Here is a 23414-nt window from a genome sequence, read left to right as displayed (position 1 = left end):
TTATGTAAATTATTAGATGCACAAGTGTCATTATTAATCATTGAATAAAATCTGCGTTTTGATGGTGTTATAAATGTGTGTACTTCAGATTTATGCAGATGTTTTTTAAATATACTGCTCAACTAAGAAAATAACGTGCTGTATATTTGAAAATGCATTTTTATACTATTTTTGTCAGCATATAAATATAATGTAAACCAACAATAATTAATCATCTTGAAAACTACTTCTGGGACATCTGTCTAGTTCGAGAAGTGATATGAGCGTGCATATTTCCATGAATTCAGGTTTGATTTATAATATAAACAAAAATGTGGACCACAATCATGTTTATAAACAAAATCCAAAAAAATGGACAATTTGTTTTTTAAGTATTTTGTTTTAATGGAAATGTTCATGCTGTAGCACTTGTTTAAATGTAATGAGTTGTGATTGTCATGGTGTTGCTGGAGGTATTACCCTGAAGGACCTAGAAAGACCACACGGTCAAGTCTCCAAGGTCACAGCATAAGAATCGCAAGTCCACCAGTTTTTTCAAAGAACATGTTTTATTGAATCAAATTCATCTTTGATTCACTGGAACATTCTACTTTACAATATTGTACAATTTTACCATCAATTCTGCAGTAGTCATGGCCAATATCCTTTCTGTGTAGCAAATGTTCAAGAATTAAATGTCCATACAGACATGTAACAGTAAAAAAGTACATAAATTACTCCCTTCCCCAGAAAACCAAAAAAAAAAAAACCTTGGAAATTATATTTAAACATTTGAAGATACAGTAAAGCCAATTTAATACGTAAACAGTCTTATTCTATAGTTTAGCAAATACACGTTCGTTATGTGCCGTACAAGTTAAAGAAGCCTACAAAGGGTGTGCGTCAAAAGTCAGACCACTCGATTTCATTTCAAGTTAACAATCAAATCATTGCAAACATTATACAATACCGTGAAATTTACACCATGCGACGCATGTAGCATTCTCTAAGCAACAGCCAATTATACCCTCTTTATGTCACTGTTTGTCTATGATGCAGATTAAACTAGAAAAGCAGCAAAAAGTCAGAAAGTTCCACAAAATAAAACAGCAAAATTAAAAAAAAAAACTAGGGTTTAAAACTAAATTAAAAGTGAACACCAAAAGATTTGCCTGAAAGACCACAGCTCCCCAAAACAAAATCTAAAGAAACACAGAAGTAAAGAATGAAAAGACTGGAAACTGAATGACTGACAAGAAGTACTCTTCTGAAAGTTGCTGAGGCAGGAGAGCCAATCCTTGGAGGAGCGAATGACTGTCTCGAGAGTACAGAGAAAACGTGTTTGTGTTTTTCAATTATTATTTTCATTTTTTTTTTTTTTTTTTTTTTTTACACGACTCGCCGTACTTCGAAAAATCTCTTCAGGTAATAAATCTGTCCCAGAGTCATGGCAACCAGCACCAGGGCTTCGAAGAATGACCACAGCACCACTCGGCTGTTGGTGTTGTCATTAACTGTGGGGGGGGAAAAAAAAAAAACAAGAGTTGGTGGTATTAATATTGACTTTTTATAAAACAAGTAACAAATGTTTACCTATACAGTACAATGGATTCTTGTATTCTCTCCCCAGTTTGATCACATGTCAATTCCCTCCCACCATCATAAAACAATCAGGCAGAGTAAAGGCAAACACATACTTCCTCTGAAATGCACGAAACCAGCCAAACGCTTCTTTTTAACCTGCTGCTCATGATGCGTCACATAATCTGAACAAAGTGCTTTATGCCTGCTTCCACATACAAGAGCTTTCAGATGCACACAGAGAGAGAGAGAGAGAGAGAGAGAGAGAGAGAGAGAGAGAGAGAGAGAGAGCGAGAGCGAGAGCGAGAGCGAGAGAGAGAGCGAGGACCATTTTGTGCTCTTGGCTCCTAATGACATACATTTTTCTACCTGTTGTCTGAATGAACGCCGTGTGCTTTGCCATATAGCTGCCAGAAGTGAGTAAAGCGTTTACACAACTCGGATGCTTGTAGGTTTTTCCCCCCAAATTACATCATTATGTAAAAACTAGGATTGAATGTATGAACCCGCTCATGTGTACGTTAATACGCTCATGCGTACGTACCTGCTCTGTGTATTCTTTCCCGGACCTCCATGTACTCCTGCTCATGCTTGACAGCTGTCATGGCGACGGCCAATTCGTTGATCATCTCTTCCAGTTTGTTCTGGTGAGCTGCAGGCGGTGGAGAAAGAGATAATTTATATAAAAAAAAAAAAATAAAAAAAAAAGCATTGAAGAATTGAATGGTTGTATTTCACTACTGCCTGCTTTTCTAAATCCTCAGCCCAACTCCATGTGACAAGACATGCAAAGGGCAGAAGTTCCAAGCAAAAATGCTTTTGTTCATTCTGCAGTCAGAATATACAAAAAAAAAAAAAAAAACACACAACATGCTCAAAATATTACGTTGGATTGAAATGAATTTTTGAAACCAATCAATATAAGCACTAAATAACCAGTAGTAACATTCTACACTTTTCCTAATCTAATTAAAAGCACAATGCAACAAGCAACGGGTGCTTCAATCAGCAGATAAAAACCAAACCAGGGCACAGGTTAGAGTTAAAGCAGCACGTTGAATAGAATAAGATATCCATGTTATAGTGATTATTGTTTATGCTGCCTGTGCCTACCATCCCAGCTGTCACCACCGCCTGAGAAGAGGAGCAAGTCAACAGCAAAGGCCAAAGAAAAACATACATACATTTTATACAGTGGACATATGAAGACAAAGACATTTATAATAGAAATATGAGTGCATTCTTATTACGTTATAATGCATTTATAGGCCAATTTGTGCCAGCAATGATGCATTCAAATTCACAAAATGTTACAACAGCAATTCTGAAGAAAGCCACTGTGTATAGTGTGTTTGGAGACCGGTCTGGATAGTTTTTCCCTTCAGCAAATACATTCTAACAGAGGGCTTAATAAGAAATCTTAGTACAAACTGAAATTTGATGATTATAATTGCTATAAACTTAACCTTCAGCCCAGGGCCTTAATGTTTAAACGATTACAAGCTGTGTGCATAATGCCACATTAAGATATAATAAAGTGTTATAAAAAGTATTCATGGGTCATTACACATATGGTCTTTGTAGAAACGGTTAATGAAAGCGTTCAGAATTTCGGAAGAAAAAAAAAAAAGACTGCAATGTAAATGAACTGATGACGTCTGCAGCCATTACACACCTGTGACATTTCACATACTGTAACTCACAGAGCGTCTGCGTGGTTACTAAGCTTGGCTTTACACCGTGTGTATTCAACAGTCTTCAGTCTCCTGCCTGAATTCTGACAGACAGTATGATAAGGTGTTGTTCATGTCATATGTAATTGAACATTGTTCTGCTCATGTCATCAAGCCGCACAATCCAGTATGGCGCAGAAAACAAGCTCCGACAAACGGGACATTTTTAAGTGTATTCTGGAGATAATGAGGGCCATAAGGAATTCCTGTCTATTAAAACTGACTTACATTCACCATCAGCACTGCTGTTTATGTAGCTGCGCTGTTGTCCTTTAGCCTATTCCTTACCCCATCCCGCTGCTGGCTTTTAGAGAAGAGTCACAGCATTTTGACTAAAAAGAGCCATTACAAAAACAATGATCTAGTCAGGAGTTGAGAGGGTTGGGCTTCCAAAATAATCTAACATGCTCACTCTCATGCCACTGCAACATTTTCGATTAGAAATGATGTACGCTGCTATGATGCTCATCTGATCATCAATTCTACCACGGGACTTCTATAAATATACGACTGTAGCTACTAATACAAATATACACAGAAACAGTAACCCTTAGGTCTTTATTCAATACTTCTGGAATCAAGCAGATTGATGACAGACAGAGACTTGTTTGGGACTGTGCCATAAGGTAGAGAAAGTATTTATCTTAAAAACCCGGTGAACAGCAGAAAACATTGTTAAATCCACAAAACTCAGGATACTCCTACGATTTAACACGTGACTGTAGAATTAATTTCTGACGTATATTTTTGCTCATACAATTGCACTTTGTAAATTCAGATCAGGAGCAGGTCGGTGTCTGATCAGTCTACCTGAAAGAGAAAGTTCCTGCAGCCATTAACGTTGAGTAAAGTAAAACATGTGCCATATAACATTACCCTCTGTCTCCATGTCTTGGCCTTTGGGAGCTTCACCGATGTCAATGGTGAACATGACAATTTTGGGAGTCATGGTGGACATCTTGTTGCTGAAGCAAAACTTATACGTGCCATCCATATGAGCAGCCACGGAGTATTTCCCACTGGATTCCCGATCTCCTTTATAAATCTGCTTTCCATCTGGTCCAGTTATCTGCAGGAGACACGCATTGGTCATCACTGATCACCAGCTCACTGACAAGTGCATGAAGGATCACACATCACATATCTAGTACTGAAACTGGGGTGCTGGCTGCATCCGTATTAGACGTGTATTTCCCGTTATAAACCCGTTACAGTCCTGATTTACTCAGATCTGGGGGACTACAGCTGACACAGGAAGCCATTTAAGACTCTTTATTTCTACCTGATTAGCCAGCGACATATGTTAGCCTCCGCGTCCATCGCTGACAAGAAGCACGTCATCATACAACTTCCCACAAAAAGATTTTTGTTAATGCCTTATTTGCTTCTAACTTCTCACCTCAACGTCGATGTCCAAAAATCCTCCTTCGGCTACCTCGAACATGAGGCTCATCTTGGTGCCCGAGTTGACTCGCTCGTAGAAGCACTCTTCCGCGTGAGCGTCTATGCTAACGAAGTAGCCGCTCGCTGTAGCGCACAAAAGCCCGAGCAGGACGGCGAGCTCCGGAAACGTGAACATTCTCGCTTGGTACTTGTGTTATTACGCGCTAATGAATCCACCAGCAGCAGCACCATTAAGAGCCCGTGGGTGAAATTTTACACAGACTGTGTTTCCATCAGCAGAGCGAATGGAGTCGAGGTTATTTTTAAGTTAAACACGGAGCTTCGCTGGTACTGCCACGTAAAGCTTATGACGGGTCGCGCTGAGGTCCAAACCAGACGGAGTGAAACGCGAAAGCAAAAAACAAAAAAACAAATGTATATATATATATATATATATATATATATATATATATATATATATATATATATATATATATATATATATATATATAAATTAAACCAAAAATTGTACAACTAATAACAAACAGTGTATTTATGGAATTAACAGTAATAAAACCATGACCAGAAATCAGATTATCTATTTTTCAAAGTTTTTGTTTTTCAAAAATGTATTAATTACTAGTACAATAGTGAAAAACTGAACTTGTGCTTGTAATGATACAGTAATGTAGAGGTTAAAAATCCTCAGCTAAGTAACAACTCTTTCTGAGTTGAAATGAGCAGTGAAAACACTTCAGAAGTATAAGACAGGAGCAACTCCAGCACCAGGGATGGGAAAATGCTGTGAGTTTCACATTAAATTGATGTCTAAATATCATCATTATGACACCATGGCTTATAGAAACCATCAATATTATACAGAATCACATTATAATGGAGAACTGCATCATAGACAAGTGTCTCAAGAAACCGAATGAATTGAAAAGATTAAACAAATCTCCTTTGACTGTAGCCACAGCTGCACCGCCTGCATACATCATCTCTAACAGAAGCATCAATATTAACCTCATAAAAATTACCCCTAGTTTTCCATGCATTTTTGTGAGTTTTATCCTTGCATTACCACTTTCATGGAGATTTGAATTTAAGGCAAATTGTATGTTTTTGTGCAAATTTTACAGGAAGGAAGACTCACATATAAATGGTTCTTGAAAAAGCATTTGTCACTTGAAAATGATCAAATATTAAGTTATTGTTGCTGGCAATTCATAAAAGTATCGATAAAATATTAAACATTTTCTTTCCCCTATTGCTGATTGTTTGCTGACAGTCAGAAAAAACATTTTGTGTGAAAAATGATTAAAGTTTGCATATGCCACTGTATCAGCAATATAAATCGAAAAAAAGAAACCCCAAATGAACATGAAATCTAGAGAACAGCAGAAACCAGTCACTGAAGAGCTGCAGGATCTACAGTCTGGGCTGAAAAAAAATCAGCCCCAGCCTTAGTGCTTTACTATTGTGGCGACTGGTGGTGGCGCTGTTGTGCTTTGAACTAAAACAAAAATCTTTAAGCTATTTTTTAACAGAAAATAATCTGCAAAACTTAATATTATGAACGGAAACTCAAGATTATTTAAAGTCTTAAATTATTAAGATTGTTGACAAAATAAACAAACTCCCAACACGGTGCAGTAGAAACAGTAATACACCAGGCTCGTGTGCAAACACAGATCCGGCGCTAGAGGGCGCACGAGTTTGACGCAGTTCTGCTTTGTCGCATGTTTGGTGACGTTTTACAACTGACTAGAAAGGTCTCCTATACCGAGGCCTAGCTATCGAGTTTAGTTCCTCGGACTCTTATTGTTTTTTTTTTACCCTGTTCATTTATTTCAACCCGTTTTGAGCGGGCCTTTTCCTTATGACGGTTTTTTGCCCGAAGCAAACAGCGGGGATTTGGGCGCAGTCGCTCGTTTTGAGAGTAAATTAAACGTGAAGCGAGTATCCGGAGTGAGGAACCCAGTCTGGGGAAGAAGATGACATCTCGGAGGTGAGAAGCTGTGCACATGAAAAACAACACCATCTACAACACGGTAGTCACCGGACTGAAGTCGCAGGAGCAGAAGCTTTTCTCACACTAACGCGTCTGCACTCAGCGTCCAGGGTTTATTTAGAAGTGGAGCAAAGGAAAGTTTGAATTGGTCGTAAACTGAAGCGCCCAGGACTTCAAACTTGCTTGTGTTAGCTCGCTAGCAGGTCTGTGCACCAGTCTATATGCTAGTTAGCTAACAGGTTCAGGCAGCCGAGTGAAGAGGAGGAGAAGAAGCAGGTTTACTGACCAGAAGATACAGAAACATGATCTCTATAATGTCAGATCGTTCATTAAGGCGCTCCGCTTCCATAACTGCAGCTGTATGTTCTCAGTGGACACGTCATGAACATTAGCAGCTTTGCTAGCTGTCTTATTAAACCATGAAGCAGCACGAATAGGGTATAAAGACAACTTGTCCGCCTTCTGGAATAAGTGCACGTCCAATAAACTACATTATTGCTTTTGTTGAAGACGCTTTTTTAATGCCATCGTTTTGTTTTGCTTTGTTTAAACTGCAAGTGCGTGACTGAAGTAGGAGTCAGACACTATTCAGGATTTCATACATCTCATCTTAGTCTAATATCAACTGAGAAGTCGTTTAAATCTGTTATCTGGGTAATACCGACACATACTCTGGACTCATTACTGAAGTGCATCAGGTCGTGCCCCCCCCGTTCCAGTTTCTCATCACGTGATCACTTCTTTGCATTACAGTCCTGTTCAGTTGTATTATCTTGCTGTCAGTCTAAATCAGTGTAAATGTATTAACAGGTGGTTTCACCCCAACATCACCGGCGTGGAGGCTGAGAACCTTCTGCTGACGCGCGGCGTGGACGGAAGCTTTCTTGCTCGACCGAGCAAAAGCAACCCGGGCGATTTCACCCTCTCTGTCAGGTAACAATCTACCATACTCTGGGAAAGAAAAGGGGGAGAAAGAGAGTGAGTGAGAGAGAGAGAGAGAGTGAGAGAGGGAGGGGGGCTGTAGTGAATAACGCTGGGGCGAGTAACCAGACAAAAACAGAATTAGAAACACAACATCTTGGGTGCATTTTCATTTCCCTCTTCAAAAGAGGCCACCAAGACAGAACTGTGTGTGTGTGTGTGTGTGTGTGTGTGTGTGTGTGTGTGGTGGGGGGGGTTGTCTGTATGTGTGTTTATTTATTCATTCCCAGTCTGAGTGAGCAAAGTACTTGTGATGCTCCTGGAGGGAATGAATTGGATTGAGTCTTGTTGTGCATCCAGTCAGAATTATAAAAGAAAAAGAAAAAAAGTCTCTGTGAATTTTCTTCATTTTCTTTTTTTCTCTCAACCTGTATGGTAATACTTGTGTGTGTGTGTGTGTGTGTGTGTGTGTGTGTGTGTGTGTGATATTTCCAGAAAAACAAAGATTAATATGCAAAATTAGCATTGATCTTGCGGTCAGCTTGGGCAAAAAGTGAAAATGAAACCGCACGCGTGCTCAATGATAAAAGGCTTTTTGCCGAATTAATGGAATATTTTGTCACTACACAAATGCCAGTCATGTTTTTAGACTTTTTGACACATTTTCCCGTGAAAAACTGGTCTTCAAGAGCCTTGTGTATGAATCTTTTGGTATTGTTGACAAAAAAAAAAACACACTTGCAATATGCATGGTTTAATTTTAGTTTCGAAAATGAAATGCTTGTCATGAATCTGCATCTGATCCAGTGCTCGGTAGAAAGTGTGCATGAACAGGAATTTGATCCTGAGTCAGGATCAGTGTGTGACTCTGTAAGAAAGCAAGTTTTCTTTGTTTTCTCTGCAGTTTTATTTCTTTGTTTCATGCTAAAAGGCAAAACTTTTTCCTGTTTCCTGTGGGAATGCTTATAGCTCACCACAGGCCTACCACAGGGGGAGACGGTGGTCAGAAACCTTTTCCTAGAGAATAACAAACACAGCAAAGACACACTGGGCAAATCATCTGTGAAAAATTCTCTCTTTCATATCCCCTTTAAATAGCTCTCTAATTGACGACAGCGAAAAGAGCCTTTTATGTACTCCCACTAATGGAGATGCTCTGACTGGGCATAAAGAGAAAACAGCATTGTCTGTCTGGCTGAGGAAGCAATACAAGTTGGTAAAACACTTCTCTGAGAAGTGGCCCGCCACCCCCCACCCCCTTCAACCAAACGATTGAGTAGCCTGTGGGAAAACACTCCAAATCATACCAATATGTGTATGTATGACTAGATTCTTATCAAAAGCAAAACCTGCTTTCTGGGGGTGGAGCATCTGGTTTTAGAGAGCATTTAGTAGGATGAAGTCACTTCAGAAGACAAATGCTTTATAAGCTCCTGATCCTCCAATTAAATCTCTAGAATCATATCACTTTTTTTAATATCATGGACAATTTTTACAAAATTTGGCTTAGTTACGATTGATTAATTATTATATTTAATTTTCATTATAAGATTCACTTATTTAAATCAGAGCAAAATATATGCTTTTGGTCGGTTTGATATTTGGTTTGCTTTCACACTGTGTGCAATTAAATGAACCAAAAAGCAAAACAGCACTGGCTGAGGTCTGTGTAGAGCTGAAAACATTGTCATTTCAATCACTGGTCAGAAGTATGTCATCAAATAAAATCTTGTCTCCAAAGCCATTCCATGGCAGACGGCTTCTTCAAGAAGCTCGCATTGCAAAGCTGTGGGTCTGTTTTTATGAGAAAGTGGAAACCCACATGGATTTAGGAATTTGTGCTAATATAATTCGCCAATGGAAAGTGTCGATTTAAAGAACTTTGTTACTTATAAAAGCCTATTCCTGTATAACTGCTGGTGACATGGGGCTCCTTGATGTGCTACACAGTGTAAACCACTATGGCTCATGAAGCATCAGTTAATGATTTGTTCATAAGGGCAGACTTGTATGTCATGTAATTAACTAATGCAAAACTACATGTACATTAAACACACTGAAGCTCTTATACGTTCACTTCAATTTATACTTCCTTCTTTTTATCCTTTGTTTCTGCAGATTATTGCATCCTAGCAGTGCTTTGTTCCTTTATGTCAAAGAAATAACTTCCTTTTATTGTAAATCTCCCGTTTGTAATGATGGTCACATGCGTCTGCGGTTATTTTCAGGACTTTTATTCCTGACGATTCTGATGAAGTACGCTCAGTATGTGTTTGGAAATTAAAAAAAAAAAAAAAAAAAAGGTTTTGAAGAAGCATGTGAAAAATATATTTCATGTGTACCTATAGGATCATGCATGCAGAAGAAGGCAGGCAGTGCTTTCCTGTGTGTGTGAGTGTGTGTGTGTGAGTGAGTGAGCAAAAGCAGCAACAAAGAGTGCAATATTTTTTTAAATACTATGTACTTTAACTCATTCAGACGGATTAAAAGCGTCCACTAGGTGGCACATCAAAGCGAATCATTTTTTCCATCTGTTTTCTCCAGCACTGTTTAAAACACGTTAAGAAGCTCTGTTTCTCTTTCCAGCTGTCATCTTGATTTGTTGTTATGAGCTGTATGTTGAATTCTGACCTTCCGTTCACAAGTTGTTACTCATATAGAAAATGCAGGAGTCTGGTACTCAGAATAGACCCTTCAGTGAGTTTGACGGCTACATGAGAGGCCTTTTAAAATTTACAATAACTAATATTAAAAGCAGTTAGTGTTCGTATTTAAAAACTCTATTGAATATAATTGAGACACAACTCTAGCTTGTTTAGTCGGTTGTGGATACAGTGTCATACCAACCCAAACATCAGATAAACCACTCAAAAGCACTTCTTTAAAACACTCATAAAAGTGAGTACCAGAACTACGTTATGTGTCCATACAGTCTACATTATTTTTTACAAGACTTGGGACACCTTACTTTTCCATCCATTTGTGATCCATCTCCAAATTTGTTGGCACACAATTGTACAGGATGCCTTTGGATGCAGTAGCAGAAGAAGAGTGGAGGTTATTATAACAGCAAAATGGGTGTAAATGCGGAATGGGATTCTTTTAATAAAAACACATACAGATTTTATGGTCTGGTGTCCACAAAGTTTTTTTTGTTTTTTTTTTAAACACATAATGTATATTGTTTTGCTGATGTTCAGATCAGAAGAATGATAGCAGCCTTAGCGTATTTTAGTTGACCCTTATTTCAGGTTTAATTATTGCAATAATAAGGAATGTGTTGGTTTATATCTGGATTCATTTGTGAACAGCTTGTGAAATGTCTTCAGTTTAACAATTGGACTGATATTATGTTTGATCAAAGTAAGTGGAGAGGAAGTTGTGTAAAAAAAATTGTTGTTGGTTAATGTTGGAAATGTTTTTACATCGCCTCTAAATTTAGCTTCAGTCTTAGTCATGCGTATGGTTCCTAACCCTAAAAATTCATGTTGTTGAAAAAAATGAGTAGAGGCCCACACAATTTCGTGAGCTTGCAAAGTCTCAGTGGAAATAATGTTGCAGGAAGCTTATTTTTTAACGTGTATATATTTAGGCGAAATGGAGCAGTCACCCACATCAAGATTCAGAACACGGGGGATTACTACGACCTGTACGGAGGAGAGAAGTTCGCCACGTTGGCTGAGTTGGTGCAGTTTTACATGGAGCACCACGGCCAGCTAAAGGAGAAGAACGGCGATGTGATCGAGCTGAAGTACCCGCTCAACTGTGCTGATCCGACGTCAGAGAGGTGACCCTTCAACCAAATCCCTCTCAGCTATTATGTCTTTTTTGGATGCCAAGTGTTTTATACAGTGACAATAAGTCACTTTCCTTAAAAGCATCTGCTGAAATGAGTATTGGCATTTCATTCTTCAAGGTGGTTTCATGGTCACCTCTCGGGCCGGGAAGCCGAGAAGCTGCTGACGGAGAAGGGCAAGAACGGCAGCTTCCTGGTCAGAGAGAGTCAGAGTCAACCCGGGGATTTTGTGCTCTCTGTACGAACCGGTGATGACAAAACAGACAGCACTGACAGCAAACCAAAAGTCACTCACGTCATGATTCGTTGCCAGGTATTTCTTTTTGGGGACATGAACGAGTTTACTGAGTCTGGCTTATTAGACCAAAAGATTTACCCTGTTTATTTCTGTTTGTGTTTTACAGCATGATATGAAGTATGATGTTGGTGGAGGGGAGAAGTTTGACTCCCTGACCGATCTGGTGGAACACTACAAGAAAAACCCCATGGTGGAAACACTGGGCACCGTGCTTCAGCTCAAACAGGTGGGATATTAGTTACCACCGAGTAATGTGTGACCTGTTACTTAATTAAGCTTAGTTAGGTGTTGTATTGGTTAATTAAAATGCTGGAAATAAATATATATGTTACTATATAGGGGATAAACGTACACTTATGAAGAACATCTCTTTCGTTCTTTATCACCACATTATCTGTGTAAAGCTGCTTTGAGACAATGTTCATTTGTTAAAAGCGATATGAAAATGAATAGAATTAAACTATATATTTTCCTATATTTATATAGCATATTCTTGTAATTAATTAGAATCAAAGGTAATTCACCATTACAAAGAACCATTATCCCTCCTCTGCACATGTCCAAACCATCTCAATCGCACCTCCCTCACCTTATCTCCAAAACGTCCTACATGCGCAGTCCCTCTAATAAACACATTTCTAATCCTGTCCATCCTCGTCATTCCCAACGAAAACCTCAAGATCTTCAGCTCTGCTACCTCCAGCTCCACCTCCTGTCTTTTACTCAATGCCACTGTCTCTAAACCATACAACATCGCATGTCTCACCATGAGATAACATTCCGCAATTACCTTCTAAACTATATACATAAAAAAAACACCTCATTTTACAGTGGAGGTAAAAATAGATTGAGTTTTATCTTAATAATCTTCCCTTAGGGTAAAAAAAATTGTCAATATTACTATTATGATTAGTCTCAGAGCAGCAGAATGAAAGTTGTGTATTCTCTACACAGAGCTGCTGATTCTCTATCTAGAACTGTTTTATACGTGTTGGTCAGACGTTGCCTTATTGTAGACTTCCTGCCTGTTGTGTTTAAAGCCCCTCAACACGACACGCATTAATGCAGCCGAGATCGAGAGCCGAGTGCGGGAGCTCAGCAAGCCGGCTGAGGCCACCGATAAGGTCAAACAGGGCTTCTGGGAAGAGTTCGAGGTGAGAGCCGTCATCCACGCTTCAGTTAACGTGGTTAACTATGTTATTACATTACTCTGCACTCTCTTAGCAATGCAGAGATTTATGATTTCCATTTTTGCACTTTCTCCCATCGTGCATAGACCCTTCAACAGCAGGAGTGCAAGCTGCTGTACAGTCGCAAAGAGGGTCAGCGTGCTGAGAACAAAAACAAGAACAGATACAAAAACATTCTTCCCTGTGCGTATATTTGGTTTCTTGTTCTAATTCATGCCTGTTTTGAGCAGAGACCGAGAGCTTTGCGTTCAATGTGTGATTAAAAATGGCTGACATGACTTCCTCTGTAATCCTCTTCTAAGTTGACCACACGCGAGTAGTCCTCAAAGACTGCGACACAAACGAGCCAGGCTCTGATTACATCAACGCTAACATCATCACGGTAATAAACTCCTGCACCGATCAACATATGAATATTGAAATCCCTAGCTTTTAAGATGTTCTGTTTATTAAAAACATATATATAATATTTTATAGAATTAACATTGAATATATGAGAATAAGGCAGAATGTCATGCCAGTTTCAGCACAAAGTTAATACTGTGTATCTCTAGAGCATGGTGTATTTTTTAGATCTTTTTATTTACCCCTGTTCTCCTCATGCAGCCAGATTTAGAGTTAAAGTGCAACAACGCCAGATTAAAGAAAAGCTACATCGCCACACAAGGCTGCCTGCAGAGCACCATAAGCGACTTCTGGAGGATGGTGTTTCAGGAAAACTCCCGTGTCATCGTCATGACGACTAAGGAGGTTGAAAGGAGCAAGGTATGGAGAGTTTATATTCTACAGCCGTGTGAAGATGATTGAATGATTTTTGTGGCATCATAAAAAATAATCATAAAACATTTTTTAAACCTGGAACACTTGCCATTATCAAGATTTTTATTAAACATACACGGCTCAGGTATAACATTATGACTACCAGCCTAATATTGAGTTGGTCCCCCTTTTGCTGCCAAAACAGTCCTGACCCATCGAGCATTAACACCATTAACTCCTTCAGCAATTTGAGCTACAGGAGCTCGTCTGTTGGATCGGAACCACACGGGCCAGCCTTCGCTTCCCATGTGCATCAGAGAGCCTCGGCCACCGCCGAGTTCACCACTGTTCCTTCCTTGGAGCACTTTTAATAGACACTGATCACTTCAGACTGGGAAACACCCCACAAGAGCTGCAGTTTTGGAGATGCCAGTCTCAGTTACCGTCACAATTTGGCCCTTCTCTCGCTCAAATCCATAAACTTGCTCATTTCTCCTGCTTCTAAACACATCAACTTTAAAGACAAAATGTTCACTTGCTGCCTAATGTACACACTAACAGGTGCCATGATGAAGAAATAATCAGTGTAATTCACTCACTGGTTATAATGTGATAATGTTCTGCCTGGTCAGTGTAAAAGTTTTTTTTCCTCTCTCTCATTTCTACCTTACAGTGCTATTATGTGAAATTATATAATATTTTGAACAAATCATTTCATCAATAGAAGACCCCGATTTGTAGTATCAACGTACAAAATTAAATCTTCACCATCCCATCGTTTTCACACACTTTCTGTTCGATTGATTCAGCACATGAATGTTAGAGATTGATGATGTACGCTTGCTAATTAATACTACCTAAGCTAATTTCAACTTTGGTGACCTGCGAATTTATATCACGTGAATATGATTGATCAATAGGAGATGAATGCGTCATGGCCTGACCTCTTGATGAAAACTTATACAAAGAACACATGACTATAGAGGTGCCAAAAAATGTAAAATAATATGAATAGGCCTGAAACAATTCCTCAAGTAACTCGAATAAAAACATTTAGGCAAATAATTTGCTTTGTTTAGTCCTTTTAACTACACATGGCCTCACTATAAGCCGAAAATATAAAAACATTTAAAGAAATTGCTCGTTTTAAAGTGTCGCTGAACAGATTTTATGTCCTGTTCTATTACCGCCCATTTATGTAGCAGGTATCTGAGGGAATTTTTCCTGCTGAAAGTCGAATGTAACTGCAACTTCAGAAAAATGAACAGTAATGTAAAGATTGCAGTGTGTAACTGGAGGAACTGATCTAAATGTATGTCATTACAGAGTAAATGTGTAAAGTACTGGCCGGACGTGTCGGCGCTAAAGGAATACGGTGCCATGCGCGTGCGAAACGTCAAGGAGACCTCAGCTCATGATTACATTCTGCGAGAGCTGAAGCTTTCAAAAGTTGGACAGGTAATAAAAAAAATCAATAAATCTATAAACCTCAAAGCACTGCCTTGTTTCAGAGCTGTTCTGCCTTTTGAGACATATCGAATAGGTGATTTGCACAGTTTTTTTTATTTGGCCAAAAAGGCAAATGCTATACCATGTAGTATGATACAGTTGTTTGATTAATATTATGTTATTAGTTTGTATTGCATTAACTCTCTCTCTCGCTCTCACTCTCATTCTCTTGTGTGTGAACTGGCGTTTCCAAACCATGTCATTTCAGTCAGGTTTTTTTTTTTCTTTCATTGAGCAATATGTGCTTTTGTTCTACAGGGAAACACAGAGCGTACAGTATGGCAGTACCATTTCCGCGCCTGGCCCGATCATGGCGTGCCCAGCGATCCTGGTGGTGTGTTGGACTTCCTAGAGGAGGTCAAAATGAGGCAAGAGGGCATGGTGGAGGCCGGACCCATTGTGGTGCACTGCAGGTAAAGCAGAATTAATGTGCTGTGTTTTTCCTCATATCTACAGCACTCTACATGCTCTCTCTACATCCGTGTCCTCTCGCCATGCTTTATGTAACACCTAACGGTGTATTTTACTAATGTGTATTAAGCAGCACAAGAATAGTTTTCTTACCTGAACAAGGTAGGTAAGTGACATGTCAGTGGTTATTGGATGCACTGATGTGCAATGTTTATATTTATTGTTTTCTCATCAGTGCCGGGATTGGACGAACTGGGACCTTTATTGTGATCGACATACTAATAGATATCATCAGAGAAAAAGGTAGAGCCACAATCCTATGGTGGAAATTTTTTGTAAGGAATATTGAGATCTGTAATTGACTATTTTAAAAAGGTTTAAATTTAGGTTTTGGTTAAATTGCTGATTTATTAATTTTTGTTCAGGAGTGGACTGTGATATTGATGTGCCCAAGACGATCCAGATGGTGCGTTCACAGCGCTCAGGAATGGTCCAGACCGAGGCTCAGTACCGCTTCATTTACATGGCAGTTCAGCATTACATAGAGACACTGCAGCGTCGCATAGAGGAGGAACAGGTGTGTAAACTCATCTGTTTTCAAGGTACCTATTAGCCTTATAGTGTGAAACGTTGCATTATCACATGTGAAATCAGCAACAAATTCTCTGGCCTTTTATTTTTATCGCTGTGTTTGTCATGCTTCATCTTTTGAATCTTTTCTCGTCATTTCAGAAAAGCAAAATCAAGGGACGCGAGTACACCAACATTAAGTACTCACTGACTGATCTGAGCGGAGGGGACCAGAGCCCGCTTCCCCCCTGCACCCCTACGCCAGCCTGTGCTGAGTGAGTAATCATCCTTTCGTTTTTGTCAGTTAGAAAAGTGAGAGTTTGAGTAGAAACAAAACTAAAATGCACAAACAGTGTTCACACGTTCCACACCGAAACTCAAAACCCTCACTTATGATGCTGTTCTAAAACAGAGCATGAGTTTCATTGAGAAATTACTTCATGCTGAAAAAAAGAAATTACTTTCTTGATCCTACTGGAAGCCTTTCTTCTCTCCTCTGATTACATTCATGCCCTCTGAGTAAAGCTTAGGACTGTGATTACAATTTAGTGTGGCACAAGTGCAACAGTGTGATGAAAGTGAAATAGATGCAGCAGGAAATTACTTCGCTTGTGACATGAAGTCAGCATTTTTTCTTCTTGAAAAGCAAATCACTGCTGATGCTGTTTGTGTTAAAAAAAAAAAAAAAAAAAAAAAAAGAAAGAAAAGTGGGGGGGGGGGGTTCAGTGTCGCTAATGAAAAGCAATTCTGTTTCTATATCGTATATATTTGTTGTGTGCAGGTGTTTTTTCGTCTGGCATGTAGTCATCTGTGTTAATCCTTTTTTTTTTTTTTTTTTTTTTAACCTTGCAATAGGTTCACGCGCACCAATCGAATGGCAAATTTTGCCTGTGCCTTCAGTTATACTTTTACTAAATATTTAGTACACAGGTCGAACAAGCCTCTCGCCGTTGTGTATACTTTTGTGTGTATAGTAGCAGGACAGGAGTCTTGGACAGAGCACTGTCAATCAAAAGGTTTCTATAGGATATTGAACCGCACCCACACATCTTTTTAGATCTGTCCAGTCAGCACATTCAGCAAGCAGTTGAGCAACACTGTGACATTTCTATATTTTTCCCATTCAGAATATGCTGGTTGGAACACTTCATTTTATACATACAGTACAATTACATTTTTTACATTTCACACCACTTTTCTTTGACTGAGGGGATATTAACATCTACATTTATAAGACAGTCAAGTACAAGATAAGTTAAGTACAGGATATTCTGCAAATGCAAAGATATGAACATTCCCAACCCCATAAAACACTTTAATTCACAGTAAAGAAAAGCAATTGTATTCTAATAGTTGTCCATCATTTGAGTTTGCAATGTGAAGCAATTTGTGTAAATCAACATTTGTATTGTATTATGCAGATCGCAAGTTGACAACAATGGTTAAAAAATAGTTTTGACTTGGAAACATAAGTTACTGTTGTAGCAGACAAATAAAAAGAGAATTGAACTGAGAAATGCAGCAAGTTAACAGACCTGATCAAAAAAATGAAAATATGCATTGGTGTACAAATGCATGATCATTAGCTAAAAACGACAACAGTGATCGTTTACTGCTGCTGTTATTTGCTGCTTTTAGATTTAGTGTTTGTTTGCATCGTTTTAATTGAATCATCACCATGTCACGAGCGAGGAGATTGTGCAACCTAATGCTCGCGAGTCACGACAGAACAGATCCAGTGCGACTGTCCTGAAGTTAGCAAACAGTTTACACAATAGTACTTCATTAAACTACACCATTTTCACATAATGAGGATTATACAGTTTTTGTTTATCGTGCTGACATTTCGCCTTCATCCGTGACACCAGTGTGTTTTCTTTTCACGTGCTGATGAATCACTGGTACTGCCATCCCACACGAGCTCTGCTTTGCCTAACTTCCAGGGACAGTTTTCTTTGTTGCATTTAATATAAAATGTTTCCATGCCTTGTGTTTAATATAAAAAGCTCCCATGCCTGGGGGACGCACACTTTTTCCTGCCGCCATTTGACCCTGTACTGTCCTCCATTTTCATTGACAACGAATTTCAATATCGATTTTATCGATTAGTTGTTGCAGCCCTAATATAGTCTATAAAGTGTTTGCACCAGGAGCCCTAGCAAAATAATAAGCGTATGTAATGGGTATAAAATGTCCTTACATTACGATGCTTTGTTTCCTTGTGTGTGTGTGTGCGCGTGTGTGTGTGTAGTATGCGGGAGGACAGCTCCAGAGTGTATGAGAATGTGGGTCTGATGCAGCAGCAGAAGAGTCACAGATGAGGCTCCGACTACACTGTCCAACTCACAGGTAACTCCCTTTAGTGTGCACCACACGGCTCCTTCATGCGTATGGGAATGTTTAATCTGAACCAAACTAATTAGAATAAAGTCATCAAATGCAATCAAGGGTATAGGCTGAGACAAAATAAATAGTGTTTGTTTCCAGGATACTTTGTACAATATAATGAAAGTTAATCCTCATAAATGCTTTAATCTGCAGCTAACTTGATGTGTAATCTGGCCAAAGCAGAACTGGACAAATCAGCAGCCCAGGAACATGAGACAAGAAGAATATAGTGTACTGTGCAAGTCTTCACCAGCTTTGTTGTTTTAGCACATTTTTAATGACATACATATTTATTTTTAACATGTTCATTAAAACACAAAATGCAGGCAATATGTACACTATAATCAATGTATTGATTATTATACCAGGCTTCTTTCAGCACTTCTTCTTTAGATTTAGGCTGTGTTTAATTTCTTTCTCTGTCCAAGTGATCACGTACTACCTGATATTCATGTTTAGACTCTGTGGAGACTCTTGTCTGTCAAATTCTGTGATCTTTGGCATCTTGAATGGAATGATGTCATTGAAGTGGGTCTTTTTTAGCAAGCTTCTACTTAATTAAACTTGTACATGTTTATGTAATGTTTAATCACATCCTGCACAGACCTGGTGTAATAGAACTTTTTCTTCCTGCCACTTTTAGCCTATAGAAGATGTTTATTTTTATTGTTTTTTTCCCTAACATTGCATACAGATTTCATGTATTTTCTGGTTGTATTCTACTAAAGAGACCGAAAAATAATTAGGTATGGTCATTATACCATTGCACAACAAATCTAATGGTGGCCTAAGACATTTGCACATTACTGGATGTCCTTAATATTAGGTTTTTCGTTTTGGTTGCTGGTGGACATTCGGGTACAGTAATTATTAAAAAGTTATTATTCTCCTGCTGAACTACACGTCAAAATAATTTAACCCTGAATAGTACCATTAATGTGCAGTGTGAAGAGAAAAGACTTATTATTGGAAACCTGCCTGCCATATTTTTTTTGAAGGGCACATCCACAATGTGCTTCATCAAACACTTTCTTAGAAAAGTGTAATTGCTATGGAGGAGTCTTCGCATATGCAGGAATTTCTGTATCTGTTTCTGTTTGTGTCGCTGCACTTAACTAGCTGGCTAGCTCACTCTACGCTACTTCATTATGTTAGCTACCATTTTTAGCTTAGTCATTTAGGTATCCAGGCAACCAAATCCTAGTATAGAGAAGAACATTTTGTGTTAGTTTTATGTTAAATTGAAAATGTTATTTAAACGGCAATGGAAATCGCATTACGAAACAGAAGATACATGAAGTATGTTCACCTTAAAAAAATATATAATTTGGAATTTTGAAAATGGTACTGCAAAAAAAAAACTTGCACACAAACAAGACAGATGATTGTAACGTAGTTGGTTAGTTTCTTTTGTTTTTATATATATATATATTGTGTGTGTGTGTGTGTGTATGTATATATATATATGTGTGTATGTGTGTGTGTGTGTATATATATATATATATATATATATATATATATATATATATATATATATATATATATATATATATATATATATTATAAACACACATATATATGTATGTATGTGTGGGTTTCATATTCTTTCTGTCTATAATGTTATAGATAGATAGTTAATCTACTCGCTTCTAATCCTAAATCCACTTTCTATTTCCACAGCAACCTTTTTATTTCCTTCTCGCCAGCTGCACCTGAACGCCTGAAATGTGATCACAGCTACATGGAAAGACGAAAATAAAACATATGAAAATGAATTAAAAAAAAAAAAAAAAAAAGAAGAGAAAAGAAGACTGAGACCAGTTTGCGAGGGAGAAATGTGGATGGAGTAAATTCCTTTCTCCTCCCTGCAAAGCAGCCTTTTTTTCACCCCTCCCCCCATGCTAAGAAACCACTGTGAACATCATGAAGCCTTACTCGTGACTATGGAGAAGAGAGAGAGAGCGAGAGACAGAGACCCTGTGTAAAGGAACTGATTCGCCGTGGAATTCTCCGCAATCCATTCAGGCTACAACTAGCAAAACCTAGAAAAAAGAGCTTTTGCCGTTTTGTCCTTTTTATTTTTTGTTGGTTTTGTTTTGTTTTTGTTTAAATTTCATGTTTTTGTTTCCTTTTACCAAAGCAAGAAGATATTAGAATTCTTCAGAGAATTATGGCATTCTTTTAGGATGCGAAAAGGCATGTGCTCAACACGCAACCTTAACCAGTCCCCCATATTCTGGATTCCTCCTGGGGGTAAAAGATTTAAAGGGAAATTCTTCCTCAGAGCTCTACCTGACCCCCCACACACACACACACACACACACACACACACACACACATGAAAAGTATAGCTGTGTCCCACTTCAAATCGCCCTACTTACAGCATCGCGCTTATTTTTAAGGGAGAAAAAAGAAGGTATAACTCTTTTGGGAGCCTCAATCTAAAATCCAGCCCACCTCATTTGTTCCTTGGCTCATGGATTTGTTTGATTGGGTATTTTTAAAGAACCCCATCCTTGTTGTGTCAAAGTTACTGAATCATTGTTGGTCTGACTTTTTATTATTTGTTTTCTTTTGTTAAATTTTTTTTTAAAGCTTTGTTTGTTTATCTGTGACTTATGTACACGTATGTATGAGCACCATCATTATTTTCCAATTCTTTGTTAAAGACATGACTGCATGTTCAGAGGTCATCTCTGATATGAAAAAATATTCCTCAATATCTTTATTTTTCTTTTTTTTGGATGATGAGAACGTATATTTATATGTACGTGCCAATCAGCTTACAGTATGTGCTATTGCAGTTCTGTCTGCCGGGTTTCTATTTTTATTTTTCCGTTCCGTCTGATAAATTTTTTTTTTCTTTTTCTCCACTTCTTTGACTAAACCAAAACTCTTCTCCAATTAGTATTTCTTGTTTTGAAATGATCGAAATTCCCGTTGTGTTTGTTATTTAATGTATTGTACCACGAAAGCGTTTCTCATGTTCCTCCGCCTCATCATTTCAAAACTGTGATGTGTGACTCTAACCCCTACCACACCCAAACAGCATTCATCGTGTATATTATAGACGAGTTCTCTCAAGACACTTATGAATGTAATTCTGCCATTTGAATTATATTCATGACTATAATACTTATTTTTTCTATTAATACCTTTACATGGCCTTAGGTAGCTCAGTATTTGATTGTTTTCTCGCAGGTGAGGATCAGCCAAATGTTCAGGGTTTATAATCGATAAGACTATACTGTAGCGTGTGTGTGCATGCACAAACATGCGTGTGTATGTTGCCTATGGTGTTGTGTGTACGTGTGATAGGGCCACGTGTTTCCTGAGAAACTGCTCATAAGCTTTCAGCTCCTTGAATTTAAATGACAAATTCTTTTTTGAGCCCATGCACATTTTCTGTGGTCTTTCATTTGATATCATCTGTGCACTTACTTTAACTCTTTGGACAAACACATACACACACACACACACTAAAGTGTTTGAGAAGCTCCATGTCTAGTTCCAGTCCTTTTTTAGATTGAATGAAAAGCCCCCAAACACACAATTGTGAATTTCTGTTGTCCTGAAGAGAGAAAATGGGAAATTTAATTCAATACAAACAAACTATATTTTTGAACTTGTATATTGTACATGAATCTTGTAGAGGAGAATGTACTTACTAAGCATCTAAATATCAATTAAAAAAATATACTGTATGTTTAACCCAGCAACTTTTCTCACAGCAGAATGTGAGCTCTGCTGAAGCTAATAGAGGTTGTTGTGTTGTCTGGCTATAAATGCAATTAACCATTTATCAATTTGTCTATAACAATAAACAACTAGCTCACATTTTGGTTTAGTCTTATTTTGTGTTTTTATTCTAATGTCAACATGGCAGCAAATATGGTGCAGCAGATCCTCTGAATTTGTGTTTGTGTTTTTTCCCCCCCAAAGCTGTCGGTTGGATTGTCTTCTCTAGATTGCATCTTGAATGAGAGTAAGAATTGGAGTGCATCGTATTATAAACATATCTTCTCTTTTATACTATAGAGAGATAGATGTATATAGAGAGATAGATAGAGAGATATAGATATATAAATTACACACTACTACTCAAGTTTTAGAACACTACGTTTCTTCCTTTTTTTCCTATTCCGATTCAGTGAACAACCTGAAATGGTACAAAGGTAAGTGATTAACTGCCAGAGGTGGGGGAAAAAGTTTAGATGATCAAAAACTAAAAGATAATGTTTAGTTATACAAAAAGCCTTTCGAGGCAAGAGGTAGTGGGGTGTAAAAAAAAAAAAAAACTACAGCTGTTCTGCAGTAAATGAAGCCTTGAAAGTTAATGCTAATAATTCCAGGTGTCCCAACATTTGTTGATTACTTACAAACCCTCTGTCTGTATAAAAGATTGTTGGAACAGACTGAGACAACACCCTCTTAAACAATATTTGGACAGGACTGTGTTGCAGGTTTGACAGGTCTAATGGCTGTTAGGAAGCCATTGCTAACTGGCAAAATAAGAATAAAGTCATCCATAATGCACCACCAGTGGAGACTGGAATAAGGTCTGATGAATCAAAATGTTTAAATATTCGGTCCATCATACAGGGTTTTTATACATTGTTGAGTAGGTGAAAGGATGGTTCCATGGTGTGTGACACCAACTGTCAAACATGGAAGTGAATCGTGATGGTCTGGGGCTCTTTTGCTATGTGTGTCAACCAAAACATTTTGCAGCATAAGGCAATACCGTCTGATATACATTTAGCTGGTCAGGGGTTCATGATACCAAAACATACAAGTGCAACACATTTGTGTGAACTTCTGCAGCAATGTTGGGAAAAACTTTCCAAACAATATTTAATTTCCATTGTAGAAATAATACAAG

The 23414-nt window shown here is 38.2% G+C and overlaps 2 protein-coding genes across 2 annotated transcripts; one reads left to right on the top strand and one right to left on the bottom strand.

Moving 5' to 3' along the window:
- Nucleotides 1-529: 529 nt before the first annotated feature.
- tmed2 (transmembrane p24 trafficking protein 2) lies at nucleotides 530-5066 on the bottom strand. Its single transcript, XM_046862000.1, has 4 exons — nucleotides 4693-5066; nucleotides 4170-4362; nucleotides 2105-2212; nucleotides 530-1493 (listed from the first exon to the last, which is right to left on the bottom strand). Exons 1-4 carry the CDS (start codon nucleotides 4870-4872, stop codon nucleotides 1369-1371), a joined length of 606 nt encoding a protein of 201 aa, XP_046717956.1. The 5' UTR covers nucleotides 4873-5066; the 3' UTR covers nucleotides 530-1368.
- Nucleotides 5067-6396: 1330 nt separating this feature from the next.
- On the top strand, nucleotides 6397-22369 carry ptpn11a (protein tyrosine phosphatase non-receptor type 11a). Its single transcript, XM_046861606.1, has 16 exons — nucleotides 6397-6687; nucleotides 7501-7623; nucleotides 11204-11398; nucleotides 11528-11720; nucleotides 11812-11931; nucleotides 12746-12859; nucleotides 12982-13078; nucleotides 13198-13277; nucleotides 13502-13660; nucleotides 14981-15112; nucleotides 15422-15576; nucleotides 15810-15877; nucleotides 16000-16151; nucleotides 16307-16419; nucleotides 18396-18493; nucleotides 20213-22369. The coding sequence occupies exons 1-15, from the start codon at nucleotides 6674-6676 to the stop codon at nucleotides 18463-18465; spliced, it is 1785 nt and encodes a 594-aa protein (XP_046717562.1). The 5' UTR covers nucleotides 6397-6673; the 3' UTR covers nucleotides 18466-18493; nucleotides 20213-22369.
- Nucleotides 22370-23414: the final 1045 nt, after the last annotated feature.

This window comes from Silurus meridionalis, chromosome 11, assembly GCF_014805685.1.
Source record: "Silurus meridionalis isolate SWU-2019-XX chromosome 11, ASM1480568v1, whole genome shotgun sequence".
In the NCBI taxonomy this organism is placed as follows: domain Eukaryota; kingdom Metazoa; phylum Chordata; class Actinopteri; order Siluriformes; family Siluridae; genus Silurus; species Silurus meridionalis.
This window is presented reverse-complemented; position numbering and strand designations above follow the sequence as displayed.

Coding starts and splice junctions, on each gene's coding strand:
- ptpn11a (XM_046861606.1), top strand. Junction 12,860..12,981: donor GCTTCTGGGAAGAGTTCGAG/GTGAGAGCCGTC, acceptor CATCGTGCATAG/ACCCTTCAACAGCAGGAGTG. Junction 16,420..18,395: donor CCTACGCCAGCCTGTGCTGA/GTGAGTAATCAT, acceptor GTGTGTGTGTAG/TATGCGGGAGGACAGCTCCA.
- tmed2 (XM_046862000.1), bottom strand. CDS start 4,872: ATGTTCACGTTTCCGGAGCTCGCCGTCCTGCTCGGGCTTTTGTGCGCT. Junction 2,213..4,169: donor CCAAGACATGGAGACAGAGG/GTAATGTTATAT, acceptor CACCGCCTGCAG/CTCACCAGAACAAACTGGAA. Junction 1,494..2,104: donor GGAAAGAATACACAGAGCAG/GTACGTACGCAT, acceptor CCCCCCCCACAG/TTAATGACAACACCAACAGC.